Raw genomic sequence first — 20,683 nt, 5'->3', positions numbered from 1 at the left:
GGTCGTAAAATATGGAATCTAGTAATTGATTTAATTTGAAGTTTTTGATATCACTGAATCTACTGTAATACTTATAGGGTTGATTTTATAGATTATGAATTTTCCGGAAATCCATATTTGCAAAATAATAATGCTATTAAGTGTAACGGCTCAGATGGGGCAGTGCTGCGCTCTATCGGTAGTACCACAGGCTACCGCTTTATCAGCGCTCACCACTGCACTAGCGCTCGTATAAGAAACCCCAAGAACTTCAAAAATGGAATTATATTGCTTTTTAACTTAAAATGTTTTAATGAATATTTAATCATTCAACGTTGTAAATATTGAAAAATGTAAACTTTTACCAATAAAATTATAAAACAGAAACGTTCTGTATCACCATAAATAAATAGTAATATCAGACAATTCTAGATGTCAATATCCACATGGATTTATTAGCAATCATCCTTTGAGACCGTGCTTTCCTTAAATTTCAGATAGCAGGTTGTTTTAGGCCAATTGTTCCATATGACAAGTTTACTGAAGATGATAAATCTTAGAATACTGCAGATGTGATTCGTTGTATGGCAATTCTTATATTCCTCCGTTCTATCAGCCTTCTTTAAATGTTTACTTTGTGTGAGACGTATCGATTATCTTCATATTATTACATTAACTTCGGTTTATCCAGGTTATCTTCCTACCCTCCGTTAATGAATGTCGTTTCAGCTAAGTAATTTATTGTACTTGTTTCATCTTACCTTGGCTATCCCAAACCGCTCAAGTCTTTTAACGGATTCAATTAAAATTAGAGAAAAACTAACCAAAAATTTTTTTTATTAACATTAACAGTCAATCCATCTGTTAATTACAATAAACAAACGTATAAAAATGAAATTCTAGACGTTTATAAAATTAAATTAATCACTAAGAAATCACAAAATTCTTTTCGCATTGTATTCATTGTGAATAGGCTAAATTTAATTATATATGGAAAGCAAAAGGGCAAGGTACAAAGATCCTAGGATAGACTGGGATAACAAAGAAAAAGTAATTCATAAAAAAAATTACGTAATTTTGAATAATGAAGAGGAAGTTAGGAAATCTGATCGCGAATTACAAACTTACCAAAAAGAAGATTTGCAGCAGAGTTGCATCTTCGACCCTGCTTTCAACATTGACAGTTCGTCCTCCGAGGCCGGTGAGTCTTGTTCTTCAAACGAGTGGATAAACTGTGAGGATGACATTGATGAGATAGACAAACAGAGTACAGATTGGGCTGACATATCAAATACGCAATGTCACGAGTCCACATTGGCAGATCTTATTCCAGCCAGAAAAAATGCTTGGTGTGATGAACCCCCAGGAAAAGAACAGACTACGTGCCATTTATCCTCCATTATATTATCGACTAAAGAAAATGAGGAGAGTAAGGAGTGCACTGTAAAGTACAAACCAGATGGTCAAAACCAAACTGATAAATCCTTTGAGACAAGCAGGGAGACCAATTATACCAGTTACGTAAAAAATCCACTACTAAATAAAGTAGAACTTTATAAAAGTAGGATCGAACCATATTTTGATGAACAATTTTTGACAGAAAACCCGCAAAAGATGGTTTCAAACATCAGTAAACTTTATATCGGTGGCTACAGCAAATTAACTTCTTTAAGAGGTTATATATCTGAATCAGAATCTTCACTTAACAGCGAGGATAGCACTAAAAGAGCCATAAAATCTATTTTGAAAAGAGAAGGTAAAAATCAGATGGGTGATAATCCAAAAAAGAAAGTGAGATTCGATCTAAATCTTCGACCTATTAATGAAAATTTAGGAACTGGCATCAGTCAGTTTCCTGTTGATAAGAAGGCAAATGGAGCAGATGAAAAATTAGATAATGAAATGAAAACCGAAACAAAATCAACAGAATTGGACGATGATTACAAATATTCAGAAGACACTTCCAAAGAGCGGATAGTAGAAAGCAATTTAGAAATATATAGAGAGCAATCCCAATGCCAAAACTATTTTGCTAATAATGCATGTATCCAAAAGTCTAAATATGCTAAAATGATCCAAAGGCCTGTAACAATCAGCCACGATTGCGAAGAGATTTCGTTTGATACGCTGGCTATTGAAGAGGTAGTGGAACAGAGACTAAATCTACAAAAGGCTAGTTCTAAGTCACTAGATAAAAAAGGAATAAAACATAAAATTAGTAATGTACAAAGAAACCCTAATTTGGAAAACACTTGTGTACCATTAAATGATTCAAGATCATTTACCTCAATAGGAATTCAATCTGATCAATTAGACACTGATACTGATACTGATAGTGGTACATGTTCAAAATATTCTGAGTCGAGACCACTCAGCAGGGAAGGGTCCAATGAATCAGAATTAAAATCTACCCACTTAGAGAAAATTCATACAGGAAGCCAAACTCTCATTGCTGATGGTGAATATTCTTTTTTTATTAAAGATTTGGTGAGTAGCTCTGGAGATAAACTTGCTAAGTTTTTGATAAGCCTTTCGTCAGAAATTTCTTCAAAATCAGGAGATGAAAAAATAGAAAATGCTTTGATGACTGTAGGCTTTTTTAGAGAGAAAAAAGAATCACCCGATATTTTAAATATAATCGAGAGAAAACCTTTGGATAACGATGTTAAATTAGAGGAAACTAATGCGGGTACGAAAAACCGCGAAAATGATATCGATTCTGTAAAAAATACCAACAAGAACGAATTAAAATCTAATCAAAAAAATGAAAGAAACCTGCTCATCAATAACAGGAGATCTATGAGTGAAATTAACATACATCAGCTAAAAACAAAGGAACCGCATTACAACAGCTACTCAGAAAAAACGTTTCATAGTTCGAGATTAGATCAAGTTATTATTAAAAAGAAGAACGATGATTCCATGTGGCATAGTTTTTATAAAAATAATGCAAATACTAACGCTGAAGTGATGGGAAGGCTTTGTGAGATAATGACAGAATTGAAACAAAATGTAGACAAAATATGCAGAAAAGAAAGTACAATTCGTATAGAAAATGCACAAATATGGCTGAAAGAAAACAAACAAGTCGAAAAGAACATGGCTGGAGAAAGGTCAAGGAATGCGATTATTTCTGAAAAGACAAGAGAAACGTACTCCCAAACTATCGAGACTATTGATGTCCAAGTAGGTGATCAAATTCAAAGGCATGCTGTAGGTAAAACGGAAATACTAATTTTATCCAATTCGAAAAATGATGAAATAAATATCAAGGTGAATGATAAAAGTTTAAACAATCGTGGTTACATGGTTCCATCTAAAGAGTCAATAGAAAGCAATAAAACAAATGAACAATTGAACGAAGTAGAAGAAAGAAAACGATATTTAGAAGAAAACAGGTTACTTCCATTCAATTTAATATTCGATAACAAAACGCACTTACCAACTCTAAAAAAAGGCAGATATCAAATAGATATTTTCGACAAAATGGATGATGATGTTGACCAAACAACAGATTTCAAAATCATTATGAAGAAACTTACTGGGAATTCGAACGATAACAAATTAAAGAGTTTTTCTAGCTGCGGTAAACAACAAAATAAAGGGCGATCTTCTTCACCTAAATCGAATACTAAGGGAGATGATAAGGAGGAAAAGTCGGCAAATAACTTGATAAAAAATTTTCTCAAAAAGCTTCTCAAATCAAGAAACAATGGACCGATTAAAAATTCAAGTCAGCAATTCGTAAATTCTCAGCATTGGGCAAGCACAGACAGCATTTTCAAACCTTTCTTTCAGGGTATTAATAGAGAGAAGAATTTTAACCCAAACAACGATAGGATCAAACGATCTAGCAATATTGAATCTTTTAAAATAGCACCTATTTGTTCCAATTGTATCGAGAGCGACAGGGATCGCATGGACGGGTACGAGGGCGAATCATGGCCTGATGTGATAAAAACCAGGTACCCCAACGGTATGATTCATTTTGGCCCTTTGGCTCTTATGCCTGAGCCTCCGACTGAGAGCTATGAGAGACAGAGCTTAAAATTGGAAAAATGTTCCCATACTAAATCTCGGGGCTGTCGTAAGTATATCTACAACAAGCATATGAAACATAGGATGAAATCGTCTATGTCGAAGGCTGTAGACCAGTATCCTGAAGCTGAAATGTCTTTAGAAGAATTTAGTGAAACTGAACAGGAATTTTACCATCAGTGGAGTTAAATGAAGAAAGTTTGAAATGGTGTGTTACGCTCTGTTGTACAAATGAGTGATAAATTAAATTGACTGTTTATTTATACTTAAATAGGGCTATTAATGGTAATAAAAAAATGATTTCTTGAATTTTATTAAATTATAACAATACTGTATCTGTTTAAATATTTCTGTTTATCACCTGAGATTCATCCAGATAATTAAGGCTAACGGAGAAGTCTACGGAAGTTTCATGGAATGAAAGAAAATTTGGAGAAAAACAATGAAATACAGTTTTCTCATGTGTATCAATATGTGCGGTATAATGGTGTCTAGAAAGTTTGAACCTTACTAAAGGCGCTCCTTCTACTCTCCATATTTCTTGGATTGGATATGGATTATCATATTTCTCCAGATTCTTAAGATGCTTACTCAAAGACAGGAGTTATTATGATTTTCTGCAAGAATCGCGAACTACCCCCATAATGGGCTAATAATTTTAAAATAGTTTTGTAAGGTTTTGGACTGATTACTTTTCACTGAAAATATTTTCATATAACCATGATTAAAAAAACAGGCAAAGATATAACCAATCCTTCCTCGTTCAGCCCGATAAGTTTTACTTTCAATTTGTTAAAATTTATGAAAAATTATTTTATCCACGATTACTGGACATACTACCGGAAAAACAAATCATTTCTGATCTTCAATTTGGTCTTCGTAAATCATATTCAACAACACAGCAATTACGCCCAGTAACTGACTACGTATGAATTGCACTACAGCAGAAATTATAGGCTACTGCAATGTTTCTGGGTGTTGCCCTAGCATGTAATAAGATCTAGTACCAGCGTCTTTTCTTTAAGCTCAAGCCTGTACTACCATACAGTACTAGTAATACTACTTAATTCTTCGTTCATTTCTTTCGCATAGATTTTTCTCCGCTCGACAGGACTTAGGGCTAGCTTCAATTAGACCAATCTAAGCCGATGTATCTCAGTGATCAATACTAGCACCACTATTGTACATAACATACACACACGACATTTTACAAAGTACCGACATATAGACAGCTAGCTGGAATGACGACACAGCCATAATTACTAGACATCAAAATACAACACAGGCCTCACTAAACTTACAAGTTTAATAGTTAAATCACTAGTGCCAACCATGGAAGATTCGACTGAACAATGAAAAGTCCTAACACATTACTTTTATCCTGCGACAAAAAACCTTTCATCCAACTTACCTCAACAACTCACCAGTAAGAAACATTTTATCGACTACAGCTAAACATATTCCAAGAAATAAATCCAGCGATCAATGGCAGATGTAGATAAAAAAGAAAAGGAAAAAGAAGTTCAAAGAGCAGAAAATACGAAAACGACCTGCTGGCCCAATTGCTTTGATTTTTTCGGCAATACTCTGCAAAGAATAAAAAGCGATCCTAGTCTCCAGGATGTATGAGATAAAGTGCAAAAAATACGAAGTGTACCACGAGTAGTCTCCTTCTAGAATTTGATTAGAAAGTAGAATACGAAACTAATTTGTACTGCAGAGAAACTGACTGAAAATACGGAAGTCACTGCTGCTTTCGAATCGAAGGACCTTGATAAACTGACCAACGCTGAAGAAGTTCAAATCGAAATCAAATTGATGTTGCGGAAAATATTGATATTTCCGTTGTAAAGCCACTTCATAAGGCTTTATAGCCAGTAATATCTGTATTGCCTACGGAATTAGCAAGAAAAGCTATAAAAATAAGGAGCATAGGAGTTGATTGGATAAGCAGCCCATAAGGGAAAAAAATTCTCCCCAGATATACTTCCAGTTTTTTGGTCCCATGTATTTACTATATGTATACGTGTAAATGTATATATATGTATATGTGTACTATATGCTTATAGTATTGCAAGAGAGGGGACAGAACACTTGTAGAAACCTCACTTGCAAGGGACCCACAGAACAAAATTCTGATTGGGGTGTAGTGAACTGGGTTATTCAGCAAAAAAGTTTGAAATGAGGTTTTACAGCTAAGCCTCAATCACTGCAAAGCTGGCCAGGACCTTTGTTGGCACACAATACTAACTACAAACTGTACTATGCTAGCAATATAGAAACGTCGATGGATTCAGGATGAAGGACCTTAGTGGTCAAGCAGCTATTTGTTTCTGAAAAGATCGCTTCATATGGAAAGTCCAAGCAGAGATACCAACAGGAGAGGCAAATGTCTCTTTGATAGTTCGTTGGTATTGGTATAGTTCTCTTTAACCCTGACATTTCTAAGAAATGGTAATTCCTCAGTTGTCCATTTGACTTGTCCAACTGCAAACCTCACTTGTCCTGTCAACTATTGGCACATCAGAGGTCAATATATTCACAGTGATCATCAGGTCTGCTTCAAAGTTGTTACCCCAGGTGCATAGGGGAAAAAGATTGAAAAACAGCCAGCAGCAGGTTGAAACCATCTATCCTTTGACAGAAAATCAAAATACCAAATATACAGAGCATTCCAGCACTAACTTCCCACCATTTTATATTCTTATGATACATATTTAACCACTGTATAATTGTATTGACATTCTTATTGGCTTATCCTTAGCTTCATGAGTGTGCCATGAAATGTTTTTAGCCCAACGAGGGTGCCATGAATTTTTGTAACCTGAGAAGGATGCCATGTTCTAGGTTAACTTTCAATTATACTATACTAAATACATGCATACAAAGCAGAATATTATAAAACATAAATATACTTATTGAAGAAGATGGTCGGGGGGTGCTTATCTATTTTATTTTTATTTATATTAATTTTTTTTTCTCTCTCTCTAAACGATGATCGGTTTATTTTTATTTTTATAGCCCTGATGAAGACCTGAAAATCAGGTCGAAACGTCGGCATAAATAAATATTTTTTGTTTATTTATGTTGTTCCTTTGCTGACAGCACCCTCCCAATCATCTTCTCCAATCAATAATCTACGGTCAACTATATACACCTCATTATAAATATACTTAAGTTAATATCACTCCTAATTAGAGTCTTATTCAAAAGATACTAACCACAGATTATCACAATAAGCTATAAATAATAATGTTATCAAAAATAACTAGAAATTATTTTAAAAAATAAGTCTGAAATAAAATACTAATGCCTAATTTAATTTCTTAATTTATTTCATCATTTTAAACATCAAATCACCTGTACACCAGACAATACTATGATTAAAAATACAATGTACACATAGTTTTTTTTGTAAAACAAGTGGATAGTCACACCTTTATTAGAAACAAACAAAATATTGAACGAACATTTGTATTATTTTAATGACAGAAGCATAGCATATATAGCTTGCTTATTATTCTAGCCAAAGATTATATTTGTTTATAACATTTGGAGTTTGTTCTTGTGTAGATTTAATAAGATCAGCAAAAGTTATTATTTTACTACTCATTCTAAATAATGCAAATAAAAATCGTATGATTACAATTCATTTGACTAGTTCTGAACTGATTCATTTATTTTGTTGATTTGAAAGATCCATCTATGCAAATAAAATATAACGTTAATTGAACCCACATATGCAATCAGGGAAAACAACAACTTTTTTTTTGTTTTAAGTTATAATATACATAAATATTTTTTCCTTGAAAATTTGAGAATATAGATAATAAAATGTGATTTCATCCAAATTTTGTTTAGTGCCTTATTCTATATTTGGGTTCAATTAAAAGGGAAAAAAATAAAAATTAAATTAGGAATTGATCAATAAAAATCAAGGAGGTAGATGCAAAAAGGGCACTCAAATCCAGCTGGTCTTTTTAAGGAAAACTCATTATTAGCTTCTAAGCGATTTGAATAATATTTGATCCAAATTTCAAATCAATATCTCAATAATCGAGAAAGATATTGATACTTTATTAGATGTGACCGTAGCAATGGTCTACATAATATGTTTTTTTATTGTAGTCACATGGTAGTTGAAGATATTGATTTTGATGGTAGTACTGATTAAGATCATAAAACCAAAAGATGGTAACAGACTTTGTTTATTTGTTTTCTTTTCAAAGAAATAAGCCTTTACTTCTTCTTGCCTCCTTTATTTTGTCTTCTGGACAATCCTTCCATTATCTAGTCAACCTACAAATTATTGTGAAAGAGGCTTTCAGCCTTTACATTAACTTTTAGATTTACATTATTCACAATTATATTAAGATATAGTATATAGATAACAATCACTAAATGAATTGAGAAAAACAATTATTTTTACAATTTTAAGTAATTACTTTAATAACTTGATGTCTTACATCCTCTTTTTTAGGTATTTCGCAAAATCAAATAATGGTAATGGTAACATTTATCTCAAAACATAACACATTTTGCTTGAGTGCACTTTTGGCATCTACTGTCACAATTACATAATAATATTAGACAATAACTTCAAACACAAAATAGTATTTTTATGACTATAAATAATTATGGAATGACTAGGTATGTAATCATTTGATACACTAACAATAGAAAGTCTCAGATCTCGCGACACTAAAAAGTGAATGCCTAAAGAATCACAGAAAACTGATGGATGGTTCGATGAATCATAAAGGCACTAACACCAGCTCAAACAGAAAAAAAAAAATATAAAAATTCTAAGAGAAAAAAGATCTTTTTTTTAAAATTTTATACATAGAAAAATAAAAAAATAATAATACCTTTTAGAATAAAAGCTGAATTAAAAACAAAAACATGGTAATATCCTTATCCTGCGACCTAAACAACTGTTACATGTTTATTTTTTGTTGTAGTGAGAACATATGGTAACAAAAATAAATAAAAAACTATGTACCAATATGATAAGAACACTTGAATTAGATTGGTCCCTCCATTTTTTGCTGAGATCTCTACATACTCGTTACTACTTGTTTGGGTATATCTTTTTTAAAATCATTTTTAATAAACATTCAACTTTAATATTAATGCAAGAAGAGAACCACTGTCAAATGAAACAGTTTGTAGCAATTTATGTAAATAAGACCAAATTTTATGTTATAAGTAAACCTGATTAGTGATGCTTAAACAGTCATACATGTTAAAAAGGAGGGCCTTGTTTTATGGACACACAATACCTATAGAAACCTCAGTAAAGTTAAAAAAAAAAAAAATGTTAACATTACCATCAGTCCGGGTTGCCACCCATCCAACTATTGAGTCTGAAAGATTTTTCTGTAATATTCGTTAAGTTATTTCAATAATTTTTTTTTTAATGGCAGGGAAAATGTCAAATACCAGTTTAAGGTAACACTGTGTTCCATACAACCTCACCATGAAGATAACATATGAGTTAACTAATATTTTTTTTTTTAATAATGTGACAATGATTCATTACCCTTGGTGATTTTTTATAAATACATTTTATATTTTCCAATTTATCTTTTTTTTTTACCAACTAACAATAATGAATTAATTAATTTACTTCTTATCCTTCCCTGATCACAATTTTCCACATATTTCTCATTAAAGAAGGTGGCAACCATGATTGGAACAGTATAAATTAAAAAATAGGGTTTTGGGAGCATTTTTCAATGAATGTTATAAATCTAGAAAGCTCAAGATAAATGAATGATTAAAGACGCATGTTTGAAATCATAAATACAATCAACAAGTTTTAGCAAGAGAACAGTAGCTATTATTAGTACAGTAGCCATACCAAGGAACCGAATGATGAAAAAGGTTTGGAGAGGATAAGAACACCCTAATTTTTAGTAGGATGACAAGATGAAACAAGTAACTACTCTAAATTATTTTGATTTCCTGGTATACCCCTAAAACAATACAGTTATTCATTCAGTCTCATCATATTGAGTGGACCTAATACTAGTCAACAAATAAACCTATATCTGCTAATTAAAATTCAAGAGGAGACAGTGAGTGAAACCATAAAAGAATCATAATCTAAAGAAAAATGTTGAATATTTCCTTTCCCTTCAACACATAACATGAGTTATTCATTTTCATATACGTGCATAAGTTTCACTTTCAAAAGAGTGAAGACCAAAGAGAGAAGATAGGGGAGAAGGAGGGGGGTGACACAAAAGCTAAAAGAACAGAAATAAAAGTAAGATGGAATGACAGGGATGAAATTTCTGAAATCTCTTGTGAAACAATCCAGTTTTCCAAGTTAAGAATTGACAAAATGCTTCATTTTAACTATTTCTAATGAACAAAATTTTCATTTTGTTGGGTATTAATTATTTAAAGCTAATAAAAATTACAAACATCATTTTCCTTTAAAGCTAACAGCTACCTAATAAGAAATAATCAACAAGCCTAGATATCACTTAGTTAACAAAAACGAACATGATAAAGAACATTTTATGTACAAAAACTACACTTGCAAACACGTAAAAATGGCTTAATATTAATTACAATAATCTCACAGGATACATTAATATTAATATGGCTACTTATAAGCTATTAGGTACTATATCAGGACAAAATCTTTGATTACCAAGATCACGATTCTTCCTTGAATTGCGAAAAAAAAAAATACATGAAAGACAATTGACTAAAGTTCATAATTACACACTAAAATGAGTCTTGTTAATAATACAACAAAACTAAAGAATCTCAAAATAAAGAAAAAAATTTGTAGGTCAAAAACTGGACTGGTTGTAGTCAGCAATTTTTAGGAAGGATTTCTTTCCACCAGTTGGTAGGATAATGATATTTCTGTATTTCTATTCCTTCTCTGGGAACAGGAACAATGTATCCTCCGAACTCTTTCAGAGGAAGGGGAGGCGTAGCGAGCCGTGGTGGAAAACAGTTCAGTGATGGTAATGATTCGCAATCTGGTGGAAGAACTCTCCGTTTCCAGCCAACACGCCGTAACATATTTATCTGTTTCAGAAAAATTCAAAATAAAATTAGGCACAAACCCACACTATCTAGTTCTAAAACCGCTATTAACTATTAAGTGCTAATTACTGTAATGAATTTCTGGGATTGATCAAAACATAATTTAATGTACATAATCTAATAAGTAGAAGTATGTTTATTAACAATTTTTGAGAAATTTTAGAAGATTAGCATTTTGTTACTGACTCCTATAAATCATTCATCAATCTCTTAAATAACTGACTAATTTTAGGAGTTTCATATATTTTTAATCACTAATCTAAAGTAGGTAGAAAATAAAGAAATGATACAAGAATAAATCTTCCAGGACAGGTAGAAACATAACTTGAGAAATTCAAAACTGATCTTAAGCAATTTCTACAATTTTTTAGTTTTAGTATTTAAATGAACATTTTTGAATCTTTAAAAATAAAAAAACAAGTAATTTAAAATTTGTGTCTCACAATACAAATTATTTCCAACAATTTTTCAAGGATAGATGGTAAAGTATCCAAATTGATATAAAATGTCCTACAAATCATGTCATATGATTCATTCCAACCATTTTAAAAATCTGGTGTGGTGAATGCATCACATAACTTTTATTGTAACAACCATGGTGACAAAAAAACATTTATTTTATCTTATTTTAATCATTCAATTTCTTAATTTTACATATTTCTGCATTTTTTTCACAATTGAGTAAAAAATAATTCACAAACAAAGTGAATTATTTCAAATAAAATAAAAATAAATAAATAAGGTACTTTAGAGGAAGCTTTATTGGAAATTCTCCATTTAAGCCTCCTCAGATTGTTTTAATTATCTAGCTGATATTAAAGGCCACTCTATTGAAGACTGATTTGATGAGTTTAATTAAAATTGATCAAGCCATTTTTGTGAAAACGTTAAAAAATTATAAAATTGATTATATAAAATGGCACTTCCAGAAAATAGATCATTGTGAAAAAGTTGCTGGAACACGACAGGAATATGTCTACCTTAAATAAGAAATTTCATTTTGTTTTTGAGCTAGACTTTCACATACAACATACATGCATACACACAGAGACCGTTTTGCAAAACTTGGTGGCTTGGTCTAAGAGATTTACTTGGTTGAAACCTCAGATCTTAAATATTCCATGATGGTAATAATTCAATATTTATGTTTTATGTGAAAGAACAAATTATGGACAACACGTTCTTTCAAACCATTAAAATTAAAATAAAACCAAAAGAATTTAATACACATTGGCAGAACCATATGTAATTAGAAAGAAACATCTAAAATATCATAACGTTGATATTTACAGTTGACATAGGCACTAGTCCACCACTATTACTCCACCATGGCAAGTGGGTGTGTGCTCACTCATACACAATTAATAATTGTATAACCTGATACCATAAACTCATTTATATTTAGCTCAATTGAAAATAATCTGTTAGAGGTTGGTGTATGTCTTGAATAAGGGCTAGTTGACAGCTGTAATCCAATAATTCTGTAGGATATAACTAACAATATAACATTGTGTACAGATATGTACATGTTCACCCAGCATATTGGAATAACACTTGTGAACTAGTATTATAAATTATTATTGTATATATTTATACGTGAAGAAGTATATAACTAGAAAGGTGAAAATTTTACTATAACACCTAAATTATAATTATTTTACAGAACTTTTTTCGGTCCAATTTATTACTTGGTTTTTTAAACATCTACTATACTTATTGAAAAATTATTAGAGTAAACCAATAGTTGAAAAAACATGGACAAGCATTGTGGTTCTTTAATTGATTTGAGATAATTCAAAATATTTAAAAGCACAGACTTTGAAAGTTTTGTAGATAGATTAAATACTCACTTGAGGATCTTTTTCAAAAACAATAAGTTGAACTTTTCCACCAACAAAATCTGTATCTGTAATTGTGTAGACACCTTCAGTAATGTCATATTCTAAATTCATCTTTTTACTGCGGAATATTCTTGCAAGATATACTTCATCTCTAGTGATGATTTCTTCATTCAATAGACAGTACTCAATGTCTGACTCCCAAGGGAGAGATTTCGAGGATCTCAGTTGACCCCACAGAGAACCATAGCACAAGAAATGAGTAAGACCAATGGAAGCAAGAACATTATGTACCCTGAAAGTCAAATGACATAATTTAATCATTTTTTCAAAGCAAATAAAATTGTGAAAGGATAATATAAAAATAGAAATTTACCTATCAGCCAAACTATGTAGACTTTGATGGAATTTTTCTGAATGATTACAAGTTTGAGTGTAGGTCTTTTGGGTCAATTTTCTGGATATAAGCCATGTAACGAACAACGTAAATAACAATAAAATTGAAAATACTGTTTTCGATGGACTGAACCTCATCTGTAATAATAGCAGTATAAAACCATTAGTAAGTGTAGTATGAATTCAAATATTTAACTCATTAAAATTGTGAAAACGAACAGTACCCTAAACTACCTGAAAAAATCGTTATCGAGACCGGCAAAACACCCAAGAGGAAGTCTCTACATTAAACATAAACAAGCCTCCCTACACAGTGGCTTAAGAACACATCCAAAGAGCTACGAATCAAATATCGCCTGTGTAGGAACTTTAATTTTGTAACGCAAAGACTACTCAATTTATAAAGACGATTCGGGTAACTAGCCACTGATGTAGATCAAAGAAGAAAACAAATGAGGTAAGTTTTAAATCCGAAAAAAATCTGGAATACCCATTTATGTTTGGCCATAATATATCTCAAAATTTTATTTAATACTGATATTTATGTTTTAAGATCTTTTAATTAGCATGTTATTCAATGCAGAACTTAAATGGATCACTTGAAATTTTTAAATGGGTAACTCAGTTACTCGTGGGCCTTTGGCTGCCAACTAATCAACTGCCATATATTTTTACCTGATTTGATGGGTGAGATAGATTCGGTATTCTTCCTGACTAAGCAGAAATAAAATAAGTATTAGTTTTGAACATTAAATTCCTTTATCTGTGGATGAATCCATTGATTAATAAAAGGTATATCTGCATGTTCAAATATTAAACAGGAGCATTCCAAGAAATTTTCAGTCCATTTTGGATGACCTACATACCGTGTATGGTCGAGACCATTTAAAATTTTAGTCAGTCAAACACGATGAAACATTTCAAGGATATTATTATTTTTTTCAGAGAGAATAAGAACTCTTAAATCATTGTCACAGCGATGTGTTAACGATTGAGTAGTGACGTGAGATGTCATGGTATCAGAATCGAACGGGACGTAATTCGTTGACGCAATGTATTAGGCGTTTTAATATATCAAAATGTCAAAAGATACCAAGTTCCAGCAATAGGAAGTGAATTCAGGAGATAGGTATAGGTTACTACAGAAGTCCAAACTTTCCCCTTCAACAGCTTCCAGACTACCCCGGACTATAAGAGTTTCTTAGGATACGTTTAGCGTTAGTTACATAAGGTAGAAGTAATTTGGACACTGTCTGTTTTCCGTAGAGCATAGCGTGGTCATGCATCTGTAATGGGCACTATCTGCACGGAATAAGAATTAACCCAGGACCGACTCTAACTGTGGACTTTTTCTGTATATTTTTAAAAAATATCCAAACACGATGTCATTAAATAATTAGTGTCAATGTCCTATCAGTGTGAGCTCTGCCATAAGTAAAATATTAAATGTACACCCCTGTTTGTCAGAACTACTTAACTACATGAAATGAGTATATTATTTTTTAAAAATTTTCACAAAAAAACTTATCCTTTTTGAATGAGCTAGGTGAAGCAAGCAAAAATTACCACAAATGGAAGGATTCTTTAAAAAGTAAGTAAAATATATTTTTTTAATGAAGAAAACATTTTTTTTTAAAGTAAAAAAAACCTTGCTCAAGAAAATATCATGGTTAGTCAAAATTTTTTTTTCTATTGTGTAAGTATATAATTACCTACATTTCACCAGTAATATAATATATTAATCACTTTTCAATAGCTTGGGTCAAGCCATTGGAAAAAACTAATGAGTTGCTACAGAGGGATTTGCAACGATAACAGGAGGAGCGCGTCTAGCGTATTAGTTTCATAACATTGTATTATAAGCTATCAACTACTGCATAATTTATGCAACGCTAAATTTTTATTTTACCAATTAAAATTAAAACATTCTAACAAGTTTATAAGAACAAAAAAACATTTGTTCAGCTAAATAAACGGAGCAATAGGGCCTTAATGGTTCTGAAAATGGTGCCAAAGTGCATAATTGCTGTACACTGGGTTATATAATTCAGGTTTAATCTATTCAAGTAAGACATGGCATAATAATGCTTTTAAAAAAGTATTATCTTGATCATTATAAATCAATTTATTTTTATACTATTTCTGTCAATATGACTCGCCCAGCTTATCAATTGAGTAAGGGATGTTTTGTCTGCAGTTTCTGATTCTGATTTATCACCTATCCTGTGTCCACTGGGAATGCCTTCGTACATTTTCCAAATATAATAGAACGGAGGAATTTTTGTTGAAACGGAATATAAGACATATGATTTCTTTTGTGCAATTCGGATGGACGATCGACTCTTGAACTCATTGGACACACGAAAAGATTTACGTGGTAAAAACCGTACGGTTTCTAGAGTTTTCAGAATTGGTATTCTGTGACAGCCAACAGAGATGAGAAATTGTAAGAGTCCCTTACGTCGTAAAAGCCACTTTAAGTTAGAGATGACACACGTTGTGTCACAAACAAAATAAAACGCGCTCACGAAAACTTAACTACAAACTCGAAACCGCGATGACTCACTCTGAAATGACTAGCCCACTAAACATAAATTAATGATTGGCTTATACACAAGTTAGATGTTGTTTCTCTATTTCGGATGACGCCATTAGGTTGTCTAGGCACGACTTCCAAATAACATAGATTTGACTTTAAGATCAGAACTCGTATAGAAGGGCTAAGATGGAATGTGTCTCTAATAATCAACCGAATTGCTACTGCAAACCGAAGGCAGACCTGTTCACAAAGTGGTGTTTTGAATATTTAACATTTTTTCAAGTAATTATTTTACTTGAAATTAAGTAATACACTGTCAAATGTAATTATATAAATAAATGTCAACCGTAATTACATTTGTCATTATTTTAAATAAGTAAACCTAATGAAAACTCAATATTTAATCATATACTTCAGTAGTGAGCCGCTTGATTCATAAATGGAGCCCTAATCATGGTCAAAACTACTAACAAGGCATTTTGCCATTTAAGGGACGCAAATTTGGTGTTGTGGGTAAATAATGAAACATATTTTTCTGGAGTCTTCCTCCTCCTCTTATACTTCATATATTTTTTCCCGAAAAAAAACAAAACAAAATAAAAATGATATTTTGCTTATGCATTCTATTCACTCTATTCTAATCTATTCAGAAACCAGCAGCCCATACTCGCGGAAATACTGCAGCTTTTTTAATCTAATAAGACTTCTACAAGACACATGTGGTGACAAAAAATATCTTGCTTCGTCTCTTTTCCAGAGTTTTAGCTTTAGTTCCTAGGGTTAAAAGTTTCTTGTAAAAATGACAGTCATTCCCATTTTCTTGGTATTCTTTACAGTTTTTAGATGCACTTTATTTTGATCTGATTTTGTATTGTATCCTTCATTTTGCTTCGTCCTCTAAGCTGTATTGGTATTTTTCCTGATTACTAGCAAAATTCTGTATATCTTTTAGATTTTCACTTTTGAAACTAAAAAAATAGTTAGCCTTACATTTCTTCCATTGACAAGTGTAATGTTTTAAATTTAACTTTTTTTTTTTCTTGTTATGTTCTAATTTAAAATAAGATTACCTATTGAAGTATTTTTTTTTATATAATAAAGTTATGAATAGAAGAAGAAAAATAATGAAAAAATAAATTTGATGTAATTGATATTGTGGTATACAGATTCTTTTTCATAATGTATTTTTGTAATTAGTAAAATTAAAAAAATATTTTCACACCTTTCTATAAACAAAAATTGTTTAGTGATTATAAAATATTTACTCTTAAATCATAAATAATTAGTGTGTACGCCTGCGCCTCAGATCTCCTTGGACGGCAAAAGTGGAGAACAAAAAAAGGGTTGGTAACGCAGGGTTAATTATAACTTGTAATGATAACAAAACAGCGAAAGAGCAAGATCAAGAATCCAAGTGACATATTACAACTTAATATATCCCGACCAGTTTGACATCTCAACGATTATCTCAAATTAAGTAAACCAGAAAATACGTAAAAATTGTCTAATTTATAATTGGAACAAGAAAAGGGGGAAAAACAATGAGTGGAACATTCTGGCTCCAAAAGACGAGCTTATGTAACAGAATCGTAAAATATTAGTCCATTGTCCTGAAACAGAGTTGATGGACGTCTCGGAACAGTTGGCTGCCTGAATTTTAAACAGGTTTTGTAAAACCCTATGAGCAAAAGTGGCTGGCAAGGAAGCAATTTCTGTTGGATAAGTCACCTAAAAGGGGCTTCTTGGCAGAGCATGGTGAGATGATTCACCGGAAATACAAGAAAGAGATGCAATTTTGAAGAAAAATGAATATTTTGTTTGATATTAGTTAATTTAGTATGTAAGTTATGATTAGAAAAAAACATTTGCTTCCAAACAGTTCTAGGATAGCTAGTTACATAGGAACATAATCAGATCTTAAAGGAAGGAGTAAAATGGGGGGAGGGGGAACTGGCTGAAAAAATGAAGCCAAAAAGGTGAGCCTTTTCATGGACGTGGGGCTAGGCAAAGGAATAAGAGAAGAGTACAAGCCAATTCTGGCTGTCCTCTTTTTCAGTTTAGATTTGAATGGCAGGCATTCTTATTAACCTCTAAGTCAACCTAAGCTCCGTGGGCTGGGAACATTTTGGTTTCACTTTTGATTTGAAGTAGAGTAGGGTCATAACACCCTTCCCTTCCTCTCTCCATCTATAGTAGAAGATAAATAAAAAATGTGTCAATACTCAACATACGTATTTTTTTTCTTTATATATTTTATATAATCTAATAGGCATGGTGCTCTTACATGGTTACTTTAACAATCAAATTTGCTTTTAAGCATTGATAATCTGGCGGTTTAGTCTCGTGCAAAAAAGATACCCCTAACAATTTACAACGTTATAATAATTGAATAATTTTAATTAAAACATAAATAATCAAAATTTAAGAAAGAATAATAATAAATATATTGAAGTATGAAAGAAAAAAACACTAATAAACAAAATAAAATAATATTTATAGAATTAATAGAATAATTGACTTATTTACTAAATAACAAACAGTGAACTGCTTGCAGTGACTGGTCAGTCAATATTTCATGGTATGAAGGAGAGGAAGTTAAGATGGGCGAGACATGTGGTTCGAAGCAATCCATCAGGATGCCTCGACCAAACTAAGAATAACACTATAGTTGAAAAAGACCACATCTGAGACCAAAAACCAAATGGCCGAACAGAATCAACAAAGATGCGAAGGAGCTACATTCAGCAAACTGGAAAGAAGTAACCCAAGATAGGCAAGCAAGGAGAAGGATGGTACAGGCGGCCAAATAGTACAAGAGCCGGGAAGAAAAAAGTCAGATATTTCACCCCAATTTTTTATTACTTTAATGAAAACTGTATAATTAATCGTCAAAATTGATGAGTCTGCCAAGTATAGGTAAGGAGAATAAAAAATGGTGGCTGTTTCAAAACCTTATTTATTCATTCGGAGCTCTATATCTTAAAAACCACCGACAACACTAGGAACATTATTTAAAGAAGAGTAAATTTCCAAATATCGCTATTTACTTCCAATAGCTCTCCTTCTAAAAAGCAATATTTCATAAAAATGTACTGAAAGATCAGTAGTTAGTTCATTTATTTTGAGAAATCTTTATCTCAGGAACTATGTGACGTACAGATGTCTACTAGACTCAAATTAAAGCTATTTTAATGTACTATAAAGTAGTTTATGACATTTACCTTCGTAGGAATAGTAGTTTTCATCATATTTCCTCAAATAAATTGATTTATAGTTTTTCGGACAATAAGTTTGATTAATGAAAAACTTTATTTCAGAAACCATAGGACGTACAGATGTCTATCTGCACTCAAATTAAAGCTAGTTAAATTTACTATAAAATAGTTAATAATGTTTATCTTTGTAGCAGTTGTACTTTTTATAGTATTTGACAAAATAAACTCACAAAATGTTAATTTCTAGTTGTTCGTATGAAGTGTTTGATTTTTGAAAAATATATTTCAAGACTCATTAGACGCACATATGTCTGCCAGCACTCAAAATAAAGTAAATTTAACTTACTATAAAGTAGTTTATGACACTTATCTTCGTAGGGGTAATCTTTTTTATGATATTCACGTATGAATATAAATTTGGCGAATGAAAATTTGTCCGAACAACTATATATTTTAGCAAATATCATGAAAACTACTACTCCTACGAAAATAAATGTCATATACAACTTTATAGTAAGTTAAACTATCTTTTATTTGAGTGCTAATAGACATCTGTACGTCAAATGGTTTTTGAGATATATATTTTTAAATATAAATTCACTAACTTCTGATCTTTCAGTACGTTCCATACAACATTTTTATGAAGTGTTGCTTTTTAAAAAGCTATATCTCGAGAACTATTGAACGTAAATAGCTCTATTAGGGCTTACATTTTAGGAAATTTACTCTGCTTTAAATGATGTTCTCTTAGATTTTCTATTGTTCTTGGTAGTTTTGAAGATATACAGCTCTGAATAAAAAATTAATTATTTTTATCGTTTTGAAACAGCCCCCATTTTTTATTCCCTCTGCCTATACTTGGCAGACTCGTGAGTTTGACTAGTAATTATACACAGTTTTCATTAAAGTAATCAAAAATTGAGGTGAAATAACTGCCTTTTTTCTCCTCTTGGGCTCTTGTACTAAAAGTTCTACAAGTTCAGGAGAGCCAAAAAAATATAAAATAAATAATAATAATAATAAAAATTAGAATTGAATAAAAATGTATTTTGATGAATTTTATACTTTTATTTTCATGATAATTTTACAATTTTTTAAAAAATTTATTTACGTAGGTTTTAGTGGTTAATTCATTGAATTATGGCAGTCTCAAATTTCGTAAACTATTTCCATGAGTTTATAATTGATTTTAGAAGTTTAGGAAAGCGGTGCTTACCTAGTAGTGCTACTTAAGTAGTACCTTTTATTTGTAACGAGCTCTTAGAAACTGAATGTAAGCAATATGGATGAATGACAAATTTTTATTCTGACCATAATGACCAATTTTATTAGTGTTCATCTTTTATTCTATCCAGTATCTGCCTTTATACCATTAAAGGAATATCTTGCAGGTCAACTTCAAAAACGATTTGATGGCAGTTGGCATTCATAAATTGAATGACTCAAAATATGAAGGTATGGAAATTTTGCTTTCAATTGTTTCCAAAGTTTTGAAATCCTCGATGACGAACAAACTGTGAAACTAACAAATAAATGCAGCAACTCCGAATTCAATGCAAAATAGCAGTGATGTCGATCTCTACTCTAGCTGGGACCTTTTTTTTTAT

At 31.5% G+C, this 20,683-nt stretch overlaps 2 protein-coding genes across 5 annotated transcripts in view; one reads left to right on the top strand and one right to left on the bottom strand.

Annotated features, from left to right (window-relative positions):
- The first annotated feature begins 969 nt into the window (after nt 1-969).
- On the top strand, nt 970-4,206 carry LOC136796976 (putative leucine-rich repeat-containing protein DDB_G0290503). Its single transcript, XM_067052233.1, has one exon. It carries the CDS (start codon nt 970-972, stop codon nt 4,204-4,206), a length of 3,237 nt encoding a protein of 1,078 aa, XP_066908334.1.
- A 3,123-nt stretch (nt 4,207-7,329) lies between these two features.
- LOC106689144 (uncharacterized) overlaps nt 7,330-20,683 on the bottom strand; it is a 49,708-nt gene continuing 36,354 nt past the window's right edge. For 2 of the 4 annotated variants that reach the window (XM_067052235.1, XM_014433964.2), the window contains exons 2-4: nt 13,303-13,460; nt 12,939-13,221; nt 7,330-11,070 (exon numbers count right to left, since the gene is read on the bottom strand). In XM_067052235.1, the coding sequence (XP_066908336.1) occupies nt 10,849-11,070; nt 12,939-13,221; nt 13,303-13,460 (663 nt within the window). In that variant the 3' untranslated portion in view covers nt 7,330-10,848. Of the gene's footprint in view, nt 11,071-12,938; nt 13,222-13,302; nt 13,461-13,546; nt 13,665-20,683 lie in introns of those variants that run through there. The other 2 variants (XM_014433963.1, XM_014433962.2) reach the window with 2 other exon arrangements.

The sequence above is a fragment of the Halyomorpha halys genome, unplaced genomic scaffold (assembly GCF_000696795.3).
Source record: "Halyomorpha halys isolate HHAL.00 unplaced genomic scaffold, Hhal_1.1 Scaffold1284.1, whole genome shotgun sequence".
Taxonomy (NCBI): domain Eukaryota; kingdom Metazoa; phylum Arthropoda; class Insecta; order Hemiptera; family Pentatomidae; genus Halyomorpha; species Halyomorpha halys.
The sequence above is the reverse complement of the archived record's forward strand: the minus strand, read 5'-3'. Positions and strand labels throughout refer to the sequence as shown.

Excerpts from the sequence above, each read along its gene's own strand:
- LOC136796976 (XM_067052233.1), top strand. The coding sequence starts at position 970 with ATGGAAAGCAAAAGGGCAAGGTACAAAGATCCTAGGATAGACTGGGAT.